Source organism: Gastrolobium bilobum, unplaced genomic scaffold, assembly GCF_033153095.1.
Source record: "Gastrolobium bilobum isolate Gb01-03AN ecotype WA unplaced genomic scaffold, APGP_CSIRO_Gbil_v1 utg12072, whole genome shotgun sequence".
NCBI lineage: Eukaryota > Viridiplantae > Streptophyta > Magnoliopsida > Fabales > Fabaceae > Gastrolobium > Gastrolobium bilobum.
Window position 1 is genome coordinate 168,945 of NW_026899161.1, and position 12,110 is coordinate 181,054.

General features: G+C 34.9%; 2 protein-coding genes across 2 annotated transcripts; one reads left to right on the forward strand and one right to left on the reverse strand.

The window, feature by feature from the left end:
- Positions 1–158: 158 nt before the first annotated feature.
- LOC133287870 (small ribosomal subunit protein uS5c-like) lies at positions 159–5,665 on the reverse strand. The gene is made up of 2 exons (XM_061485552.1): positions 4,887–5,665; positions 159–618 (listed from the first exon to the last, which is right to left on the reverse strand). Exons 1-2 carry the CDS (start codon positions 5,576–5,578, stop codon positions 369–371), a joined length of 942 nt encoding a protein of 313 aa, XP_061341536.1. The 5' UTR covers positions 5,579–5,665; the 3' UTR covers positions 159–368.
- Positions 5,666–8,143: 2,478 nt separating this feature from the next.
- LOC133287867 (small ribosomal subunit protein eS6-like) lies at positions 8,144–10,549 on the forward strand. The gene is made up of 6 exons (XM_061485542.1): positions 8,144–8,251; positions 8,332–8,396; positions 8,759–8,816; positions 8,921–9,029; positions 9,344–9,616; positions 10,155–10,549. Exons 1-6 carry the CDS (start codon positions 8,246–8,248, stop codon positions 10,391–10,393), a joined length of 750 nt encoding a protein of 249 aa, XP_061341526.1. The 5' UTR covers positions 8,144–8,245; the 3' UTR covers positions 10,394–10,549.
- The last annotated feature ends 1,561 nt before the right edge of the window (positions 10,550–12,110 follow it).

Here is a 12,110-nt window from a genome sequence, read left to right on the forward strand (position 1 = left end):
GTTTTTTGAGGAAAGTGAAAATTTCATAAAACTGCATTATTGCATTTGTATGCTGCTCTAATAGCTGGAGTTTTTCCAAAGGACTTTGAGTGTCATATATAAACCACATTTATCATTGACAGATCTCAAAAGTATGGTTAAATAAAAGTAGGCAGCAGTTTAGGAATCTCTTCAATTTGGATACAAGTTGAATCTGAAGAAATTATTTTCCTTCTAGAAAAATTCCAACAAAAACGAACTACTTTTTCACTTTTTGAAGAGAGGGACAAGTTCAATTCTTTTTTTTTTTTTTTTGGTAAATGGACAAGTTCAATTCTACGTCACAAAGATCGATGTAAAAAATTCACAAAAAGGCTTCAGAATTTTCGTCATTTCCATAGTTCTTCCATTGGGATCCCACGCTCCTGTGCAACCTCACGGAACTGCTTCATTTTCTGCACTGCAACAACCGTTGCTCGGGCATTGTTGAGCGCATTATTACTCCCTAGTTGCTTTCCCAAAGCATTTTCAACTCCTGCCATTTCTAGAACAATTCTCACAGCCCCACCTGCAATAACTCCAGTACCAGGAGAAGCAGGTCTAAGCATCACTTTGGCTGCTCCATAATCTCCGTCGGCTCTGAAAAAATAAAATAAAATAAAAAAATTAGTAGCGGCTATCTAGAATGATAACAATTTATAATTTGAAAAACTTTCCTTATAAATAATAAAGGAAAATGATTTCTACTTCAAAAGCAGAAATCATTGTCTCTGCCGCAGAGCGCACAAAATTTGTCTCCGTGGCCGACAATGTTTTGTGTTTTAGAAGCAGAAATCATTTTCTCAAATAATAATATGCCAGTGTTGCGTGTAAAGAGCACGAAGAGACCGTTGGAGGCCAGCATGCCAGAATAGTCAGGGTATCGCAGTTCAGTTAGTAGAGTCAGTTGCAGTAGTTAGGTTTGATGGTTAGTAGTCGATAAGATTCTCTGATATGATTAGTAGCTACAAGGGCCAGCCAGCTCTTGAATATAAATGGTGTCCACATGTATTATTAAGGCATGGAGAAAATAATAAATTCATTAGTTCTCTTTCATTTTCGTGTTTTCTCTCCCTATAAGAAACCCTCCTCGTTTAACAATTGGTGCTTTCATTTCAAACAGCATCACCATCATGCAGTCGCAGGAGCTAGATAAAGTGGGAAAGATCTTGTTTCCTTTCGTTTTAAAATGGACCAGCATTTTCATGCCAAGAACCAATAGTTTTCCTCACTCATCGCACAGTTGAAGCAGGTGTACGAGCATGTTGCTGCTATGGATGGCCTTCTCCAGAAAATGGCCACTCAATCGATCCTTCAACAATTGCAAGAGAAAGAGACAAAGACAATTTTCCTTGTCACAAGAAATAGAGGAGCCATGTCCAATATCGCAAAAGAAAGCAAGAACCTTCACAAACTCTGACAAGATGGGTGCTCACGTTGTGCAACCAGCATGGAGCATGAGTTCTCTCACATGATCTCTCTGCCATAAACTCATTTACAGCCACGCCTCCATCCCACTTGCCACCCACACATGTCATTCCCAGTCACAATCAAGAAACTATTCAGATAATGCCATTGAATTCTCCACTCCAGTGCAGATCCTCATTGCTTCTAAGATGCTGCACTTTGCTAAAAAGTATGCTCAAGTTGAACTCAGAGAATTGGGTGATGATTTAGATTTGATGAAAGAGCAATTAAAAAACAAAAAATTCTTGAAAAAATTATGCAGACGTAATATATGATGAAAGAGCCAGAAAGCTACAAGAGGAAGTGAGGAGAATGACCAAGGATGAAAAAATATGGGCCACTCTAGAGCTTATTGATGATGTAAAACGGTTGGGTCTCAGCTACAACTTTGGCAAAGAGATATTCCCTTGATAGGTTAACTATTTAGAAAGAAGTGGCACAACTACTCACAGAATCCTGCATGAGATGGCTTTAAGCTTCAGGCTTCTCAGAGAATATGGCTAAGATAACTCAGCAGATATATTGGAGAGCTTCAAGGAATGTTGAGTCTATTTGAGGCATCATTTCTCTGTTATGAAGGAGAACAGATTCTGGATGAGGCCAAGGCCTTCACTAGCTCCCATCTCGGGGTCCTTGATAAAAATAGAAGCAGTATCCTCTTAGATCAAATGAAACACGTAATGGAGCTCACTCTCTCTTTTTTTGTCAGGAACAGATCCCCTGCATAAATGATCATCTGCCTCTACCATGAGGGTATGGATGATTGCAGGTTTTCATTATTTCTTGGACCTTGAGGACAAGGTCGCTTTTGCAGGGATGGGTGGAGTTAGTTACTTGCAAAAAGCAGAAGACTGTTTGAAAGCCCATGCCAGAAGAGTTCAGGTACAGCAGTTCAGTTAGTAGAGTCAGTTGCAGTAGTTAGTAGGAGGTTATATGTTTAGTAGTTGTAACCTCTGATATGGTTAGTAGCTCTAAGGGTGAGCCAGCCCTTGTACGTAAATGGCATCTGTCCACTTGATTGTTAAGGCATGAAGAAAATAATAAACTCATTAGTTCTCTTTCATTTTCATGTTTTCTCTCCCTGTTAGGAACCCTCTCCTAACAGCCAGCCTCCTATAAGAAAATCAGGCCAAGTAATCTACATTAGTTAATGTCATAGTCATTTACAGGCTTCTATATGCTGAGATGAAGGTTTTGACTTTCAAATCTCAACATGAAGGATCTCAACTTTCGAATTCCTGTTTGAGTAAGGAAACTTTCAGAACAAAGGGCCTGTTTGAATTATGTTTTCAAAAACAGTTTTTTGATTTTCAAAACAAAAAAAACATGTTTAATAAGGCCTGTTTTGTAAAAATAGTTCTAAAAATTATAACTGTTTTTTAATTTTTAGAATCAAATTTAGAGAACATATCTGAGTTGTTTTTGTTTTGTGTTTTGACTTTTGACTTTCAAAATATAAAAACACATAAAACACATATTTCATTAACTATTCTACAGAACAGATTTAAGAACAAAAAAAAAATATAACACAATCAAACAAACCATTTTTCTCGTTATATTCAGAAGGGATACAAGCTACTATTGCTTGACCCTGTGATCATAATTCTAAGTTCATTTGACCTCCATAAGATGCTTAGTCATTCCTTGGTTACAAAGGATTGGACTCAACCCATTACTCTTTCAACAGCAAGTACTGCATCCATGCACTTTTGCAAATGACAACCAATCTGTCTGCAACAATTTATGACATGGCCCTTTATTTATTGGGGGGAGGAGAGATGAAAAGTAAAAGTGTACACTTCAATATATCAAATGCTCTAGGAGGGGCCATTCAAAGTTTTGGAAGTAAATAGCAAATTGGCAAGCATTGCTATTGTTATTAATTTGGATAAAAACTCTTCAATATCAGAGTTAATCAGACAGTGACATGTCAAACAAACAATTCCAACATTGTGAAGCATGGACGTTACATTTTGAGACACGGGATATAATCTAATAGTTCCAAATCTTCCATTACGCTGATGAAGCATTAGCTTTGAACTTAGGTGTACCTCAGTGTTCAATGTCCTAAGTAATCATTATATTTTGAGAATCAAGTGTCAGCAAAGCCTCAGTGAAATGAATTTTTAATTTTGAATTGGTCCCACTCTGCAATAACTTCTGTATGCATAGATTGCCAGACTAAGTTCAGATATGAGGCTGCATTATGAATATGATAGGAATAAAAATATACTCTTGTAAGTGTATGTAAGGTGGGTAGTAGGGAATTATGTTCTACCAATGAGGTGGCATAACTAACTTTTGGAGGGAGAATAGAATATTCTAGAAGATTAGGCTTAGCATAAGGTGGGAATAATGAAGCTGCTGAAGGGAATTAGGACGGAATTGGATTGGAAACTTGGGAGAGCCTCAGCACCTCTCGAATGTGCTGAACCTTAGCTTTTCGTATTGAGTCTTTTACTGTTATTGTATTTACATTCTGTAATTTCCTTTCTTGTTCAAATATACAGAAAATCCAGATAATTTCTGGGCCAAAATATCTCTTGTTTGCTTCTGTTATTTGGTTATTTGATCCGGTTCTTATCAATATATGATCTAAGCTTACACACAAATGTCAAGGGACAATAAAGTATGTGGCTCTCATAGGACTGCCATCAATGAGATTTTCCCTAACTGAACTTAGGCCTACAAAGCTTCAGTAACTAGACAAAAAGCATCTGAAATGTGTTTCCTAAGTTTTCTCCATCACCCTAAACTAGGGCCATCCACCATATATTAGCAGACGCTATGCAAATGAATGAATGATTGCCAACTATATTTACTTCAAAAGGCATCATTAAGTATCAATTGCAAGCAACTAAGAAAATTTCTTTCTTCATTCTTTTTTCTTTGGTGATAAAACATAAAAAATCAAGGATTTGTTTTAAAAGCAAAAGGTATGAGAAGCATCCCTGTCCGAATTGAACTTCTGCCACTCAGTTATTGAGTTTGTGTTTTACAACTTCTACAAGATTCAAGCAAATCTTGAGCACCGTATCTTTGTGTGACCGACTGAAATACCAAATGGAAAAGCAGAAACAGCTTAAAACTAAATAGAAATTTAACTATCTTTTTTTTTTTCAAGAATCCAATTAAATCCCTGACTTTAAGCAGAACAAAACCGATAACATTAAGCAAACAGATATTTTAGTATACCAACATGCTCATTTCAAACATCAAAATTCAGTTTCAGCCAGTATCCATTTGTACGAAAACAGAAGAGTCCTATTCCTGTAATCACTAAAGTGTACCTTAAAGATGAACAAACTCACATTCACAGGGAAGTACCACCAATCAAAAAATGTGAACTAATTCAATTTCCATTATCCAAAGGTAAACAACAAGCACATGAAAAACATTACCTATGTGGGAAAGTGGAGTACTTTGTCAAAGGCACTTTGATGATATTCCTCCTTGCATTGACAGCAGACTTCTGAACAGCACCTACAACCTCCTTGGCCTTGCCAACACCAACACCCACTTGGCCATTCTTGTCACCAACCACCACAACCGCCCTGAACCGCATCTGTTTCCCTCCTTTGACCACCTTGGTTACCCTTCTCACTTGAACCACCCTTTCTTCAAAACCATCCCTCGTCTTCTCCCTCTTGGATTTCGAACCGAACCCAGTTTCTTTCCTCACCTTTGCGTCCATAACGTATATGTCATTTCCCAGAACACTGACGCCACTGTACGCAGGACCATAAAGCTCCTCGTACGCTGCGGCTATTTCGTCTTCGGTCTCCAAAGGACCCTCGTCGATGGAAGGAGGGGCAACGAAGTCTTCAGGGACTTCTGGGGGATTGAAAGGAATGTTTTCTTCAGGGTTCACGTTGTCGAAGAAGCTTGTGTCAATTTCATCGGAGGATTTTGCTTTTTTGGTGGTGGTGAGCAATGGTAATGATGATTGTGGTTGTTGGGTGAGGATAGAGAATGTGAATTTGGGATTGGGAGCGTGGAGGAGAGAGAAACGGGAAGAGGTGTGACTGTGACTGTGACTGTGAAGAATTGAGAGAGAGGAAAGTGAAGAAGTGAGAGTTGCAGAAGAAGCCATTGAAGCCTACAAGGAAGGGATAGATAGGGGTTCTCTTCTTTCCTTCCCTCTTGTTGTATTATTAGCACTTACTGTTGTTCTTGTTCCTATAGAGTTATCCTTATCCTCTCTACTCACTCTTGTAATTTCTATATTTTATTAATTTATTTAATTCTTTATTTTTTATTTTTTTTATTGGTGATTCATATCATTTAAATATATATTACTTGAAATAAAGATAAAACCCATTCTCATAAGCAAAATTACACAGATGAGAGTTTAACATTCATATGTATAACTTTTTTTTTTTTTTTTGGTGAGGATATGTATAATAACTTTAACATTGCGTATAAAAGCCACATTACATTATTTAAAATGTTTCTAGAATAGTACTAGCAATTTAAAATGTGTACAACGGGATCAACTCATATTACACGTATGAGAATAATAACAGTACAAAAGTGACTTTTTGACTTTTTTATTTTTTATTAAATAAAAAATAATCATTTTGTCTCTGTTCCAAAATTATATCTCAACTTGTTCCTCTTTAATCGATTACAAAGGAAATTTAATCGATTAAGTTTTAAAAAAAAATATTAATCGATTAAGAAACTTTTTTAATCGATTAAGCTCTGCTCTCAATTTTCTGCTATTGATTCCTTTGCAATTCCTTTTCCTTTTGTTCTTTTTGGTTCATTTCATTGGTCCGTGATCTCTTTCTTCCTGGAAAAGTATCAAATAGTGGCTTTAATTCCATTGTAGTAGAGAATTATATGAAAGAAAGCAAATCCGCGCCAATGGGGACGCGTATTCCATTAAATATAAGTCCAACTATTTTTTCCATCCCAAAGTAGAAAAGTCTCAATCATTCGCTCCAATTCCAATCCCTTGGTTTCTCTTCTTGCAATCTGTGACAAGGTAAGTGGTTATTTGATCCTTTGCAACCTCTCTTACCTCTATGTCACCTTGTTTTGTCAACTACCCTGTCTCAATGACTAGAACTAGGAGTACTACTATCACACTCGTGTTGTTGATTTTATCCTTCTCTGCCATTTTGCATGGTGATTCTGCAATGGTCTCTGACGGGGTGACTCTATTGTCACTCTTGACTCACTGGACCTTTATTCCTCCTATCATAAACTCGAGCTGGAATGCCTCTGATTCCATTCCATGCTCATGGGTAGGAGTTCAATGCGACCATGACCACCATGTGGTCTCCCTTAACCTCACTGATCATGGGATTTTTGGTGAACTTGGGCCACAAATTGGAAAATTGTATCACTTGCAGACCCTTGTCTTGTTGGGTAATGGTTTCTCAGGAAAAGTTCCTTCCAGAGTTGAGTAACTGTAGTTTGCTCGAGTATTTAGACCTTTCTGAGAACAGCTTCAGTGGACAGGTACCATATAGCTTGAAAAAGTTGCAAAACTAACGACATATCAGCTTGAGAGCAGAGCTTGATCGATTAAAAAAGTTTCTTAATCGATTAATTTTTTTTTTTTTTGACACAATCGAATAAGTTTTTTTTTAATCGATTAAAGAGGAATAAATTTAGATATAATTTTGAAACAGGGACAAAGTGATTATTTTTTATTTAATAAGAGGTAAAAAGATAAAAAAACCGAACAAAAGCTTCTTAGATTACAATTTTATTTTTTTTAAATATATAATAAGAAAGTTAACACATTATTATGAATTTAACATTTTATATAATTGTTAACATAATTAAACTCATTAAGTAATATGTTAACCTATAGTAAAAAAAAGTTCTATACAAAGGGTGTATCAAAAATAAACTTAATAACGTGAGAAAAAAGAAACAATAAACAAATAAACAATAACCAAAAAAACATAACTCATGTTATGAAAACGTGAAGGTGAAACTAAAGGATAAACTTAATAAAGAAAGAAAGAGTTACAATTAATAAACAATAAACAATGACTCATGTTATATAGCAAATAAATATCTAAAGTACATGTAACTTTTATTGAATAATCATTATAATGTGAAAGTTAAAAAAAAACTCAATTTTTTAAAAGAAAGCAAATTGAAAAGTATTTACCCAAATATAATAAGACTTAATAAAAGTTATGTTGTAGAAAAAGTGAATTTGTTATATTATACAAATTCATTTTTAGTGACTTAGTTTTTTTTTTTCTTCAAAAAATGTTAACCTCACAAAATGTTGTATCCATAGGAAATTCTCTCTTTCTCTTGCATGATGGATGCAAACTCCAATATAATAAGTTATTGGAAAAAAGTTTCCGATGGTACTTTAGATAATTTTATCTAATGTTCATCGAAACGACGTCGTTTTGGAGTTGAAAAATTAAAAAATTAGAGTAATAAAGACTATTATAACCCTGAAATAAATTAAAATTATAAAAATACTATGATTTCCGTCCCAAAACGACGTCGTTTTGATGAACATTAAATAAAGTTATTTCAAGTAATATAAGAAAAAACAAACCCTAAATTATTATCCAATCCAAACTTTAGTTTGAGAAAAATAAAAATATAGTAGACCGGTCACTCAAACTCACTTATATGGGCTTGTTGGGCCCAAGTTTTTAAGGAGCAAAACAAAGTCCCCGCCCCGCTTGCTTGGGAAACAGAAACCCTAACCTCTCTTTATCTTCGAGCTCAGCCGCTAAGAAGCGAAGACAGAGATCTAAGTCAAGATTTCACGATGAAGGTTTTCATCTGAAACCCTAAATTTTTACGGTGCTTTGATTTCTTGGTTTTGTGACTGAATATTCACTACTTGTTTTGCAGTTCAACATTGCAAATCCCACCACCGGTTGCCAGAAGAAGCTGGAGATCGATGACGATCTGAAGCTGTAATCTCTTCACCACTTTCATTTTCCATTTTTCGTTTCCGTTGCTTGTGTTCATACGAAGAAACAAATGGATGATGTTGGAAATTTATTTATTTATTTCCTTTTGTAGTGTAAATGCCAACAATATTCTAGAACAAAATATTAGCTATATGATATTAGTGTAAATTTGATTTACATGTTATTAAGTCTAATTTATCCAAGTAGTTATGTTCCTTGATGCTATTGGGCTATGGAACTTTTAATTACAATGTCTCGTTACATTTGTATGAATGGAGTAATAAGGAATGGGAATTTGTGTTGTTGGATTTTAATTTGGTTTTGGGACGAGTTTTCCTGTCATGATATTTTATTTTGAATTGCAGTCGAGCATTTTGGGACAAGAGGATCTCTCAAGAGGTTCTTGGTGATGCTTTGGGTGAGGTATGTTCCTTAGCTGGAATCCTTCATTAGTTAAGCGTCTCCTGAATTTTTTTGAGGAACATTGATGATTGACCTTTTTCCCTTTATTATCCTGCTACCAACAGGAATTTAAGGGCTATGTCTTCAAAATCACTGGAGGTTGTGACAAACAAGGATTTCCGATGAAGCAGGGAGTGTTGACCCCTGGCCGTGTTCGCCTCTTGCTCTACAGAGGTAAGACTATCCTCAAGCCGTTTTGTTTTTGGTTGATTATAGAGAGATTATGAATTCATGAGTAAATTTTTTGTGGTCTGCACAATGCGCATGGCATTCAATCAACTCATCTTCTGCATTTAAATTTAGCCTTGAATATTTTTTGAATGATAATTCTGTGTCCTGCCTCTTTATTTAATAACTTGTTTTGTCTGAATCTTTTTCCAGCAAAGTCATATATGTATATATATTTGTTTTTTGGAGTATTATTGTCTCTTTATAGCAAGAGTCAGCAAACTTATTGTTAAATTTCCTTTCATTGTTTACTTGAGCAGGAACTCCTTGTTTCCGCGGACATGGAAGACGCAATGGAGAGCGTAGAAGGAAGTCTGTTCGCGGGTGCATTGTCAGCCCAGACCTCTCTGTTCTGAACTTGGTAATTGTGAAGAAAGGTGACAATGATTTACCAGGCCTGACAGACGTAGAAAAGCCAAGGATGAGGGGTCCAAAGAGAGCATCCAAAATCCGGAAGCTGTTCAATCTGTCTAAGGAGGATGATGTGAGGAAGTATGTCAACACATACCGCCGCACATTTACAACCAAAGCTGGTAAAGTCTCTTCTCTATGTAAATATTCTATTTAGCTTTGTCCTGCCCTTAAGAAGAGGGGGCTGATGAAAAGATGGAGTTTTGTAATGAAAAATAGTTTAAAGTGTAACCCAATTATAATTTGCAATCTTTCTTGTCTCTGCTTCTAAGTTGAGATTTATCAAATTCATTTGTTTGAAGATGACTCCATCAAAAGAGCTAATGTGGTATATGAAATTTACTGTGAAGTTTTAACCTGTTTATAACTTATATTTTCTTCACATCTCATGAGAATTTAAGCCATTTTCAATTATCCATTCACAGAGCTTTTGTGTGTGTTGGTGTTGCAAAACGGGACTTTGATAAAAATGTGTTTTCTTTACATGATTCTTTTGAATAACCTAAAAAATATAGTGAAACCTTTGTTTTGCATATTTATGTTTTTGTTTGAATTGAGGGATGGAGGACCCATTTGAATAGATTATTTTTGGACATGATTTGTGGATGCATAATTTGTGATGGTTTCTATTCTGAGAAATATATGTTTTGTTTGTTGCAGGGAAAAAGGTTAGCAAAGCTCCAAAGATACAACGACTGGTCACTCCCCTGACACTCCAAAGAAAGCGGGCAAGGATCTCTGATAAGAAACAGAGAATTGCCAAAGCAAAATCAGAGGCAGCAGAGTACCAGAAACTTCTTGCCTCCAGGCTGAAGGAGCAAAGGGAACGCCGTAGCGAGAGTTTGGCTAAGAAAAGATCAAAGCTTTCCAGTGCTACTAAGCCAGCTGCCACTGCATAGGCTGCATTCAAACAGATGGAGTTTGATCTTCACCTCAGTTTTTGATAGTCTTATTTCATGATGCCTGTGTTCTGCAAATTTTCCATTCAAATGTTTTTTTTTTTTTAATTTTTCTTTTATGTTTTGTTCGACAGTTTAATAGAATTTAAGCTTTTACTTAGTTGGAATTAGTGGCCTTTTGGTGAGTGGTCGGTGTTTTTAGACTAGTAGATTCGGAAAGACATGAAAATAAACATCTTTAATTTTAATTTCATCCTAACTAGTCCTTAAATTATAGTTTATAGTTAGAACGAGTCTTGGGCGAGGTTATCAATATTAAATAAATCTTAACTATTGAGTCCTTAATGTGTCTACAGAGTCCTTAATAATTTCATCCTAACGAGTCCTTAAATTTTAAATTTTGTATATCTTTATTAAATTTAGATGCTTTATTCATATTTTTATTTGTAAAGATATATAATCTAATATTTTAATATCTTCTATTAAGAAAAACTTAATACAAAAATACACAAGTTGTTATAGATTGCATTCTCTTCTGATACCCGGATTTCTATGCAAAATTCCTCTACTAATATAACCTTGGCTGTGCTTACATTTTGGCTCATTTTGGATAAAATGGAAAAAAATAACCTTGGCTGTGCTTACATTTTGGCTCATTTTGGATAAAATGGAAAAAAGGGATATATATGTATTATGTCACAGGAAATTTTAGTTTTTCCTGTAGACACACATTTAGAAGAGAGAGAAAGTGAAAGTAAGAGAGAATAAAAAATCAGTTTTTCCTGTAACACATTTAGAAGAGAGAGAAAGTGAAAGTAAGAGAGAGAATAAAAAATCAGTGGACCCCAACATTATTTGTGTCTGTAGGAAAAATAAAAATTTTCCTGTTCCATGATAGATTTATATCCCAAAATGGAATACCTTTTTCTTTTGGGAAAAGTGTTTTTTATTTTAAAAGATATAGTTTTGTGTTATTTCAAGTAAAATAATATTGATTTGGTGCATATTTGATATTTTTTCTATTATCTTTCTTTCTCAAAATTAGGAGAGAGAAAGAGAGTATTACAAAGAAGAGAGAAAAGAGTTGTATAGAGAAGAGACAAGGTAAAAAATTATCAAAACACAATGGTTTCACATAATAATATAAAATTGTATCTTTTAAAATGATAAATATTTTTTTCTTTTTTTTTTATATACTAAAAGTTAATCATTGAAAGTGGAATTATTATTCCAACTTTGGTCTGGCTTATTGGGTTTCATGTGTCATATATAGAACTGTCAAAACAAATTAGTTTGCCCCACCAAGCTCTAAATCTATGTGGATTAGGAGCAAAAAAAGCCCAGAATAATTAAAGTTGGCATGGGCCAAAAGTCGCCCAAAATCTGACAAGGCCGGACCCGTGGGTCATTCAAAGCTGTAATTTTATAAAATTTCACTCTTTCGAGGAATTTGATGAAGAGGTTGAGTGAGCGGAGCTAGTAAGAAGAGTTCGCCCTTTAAGTTTATACTAATACAAGTAAGGGTAGTCCTCCTCCCTCCAATTTTTTACTAATTCAAGACTTTAAATTTGAGTATTATTTCTGATTTTTTTATTATGCAATTAGTCATCGCTCCCCTTAAAGCTTCAAACAAATACATATGTTGTAATTGAGCTCCCTTTTAAAACAATAAACAAGCAAAATTGTTCAAGGTTAAATTATAATTGTTAAATTGACA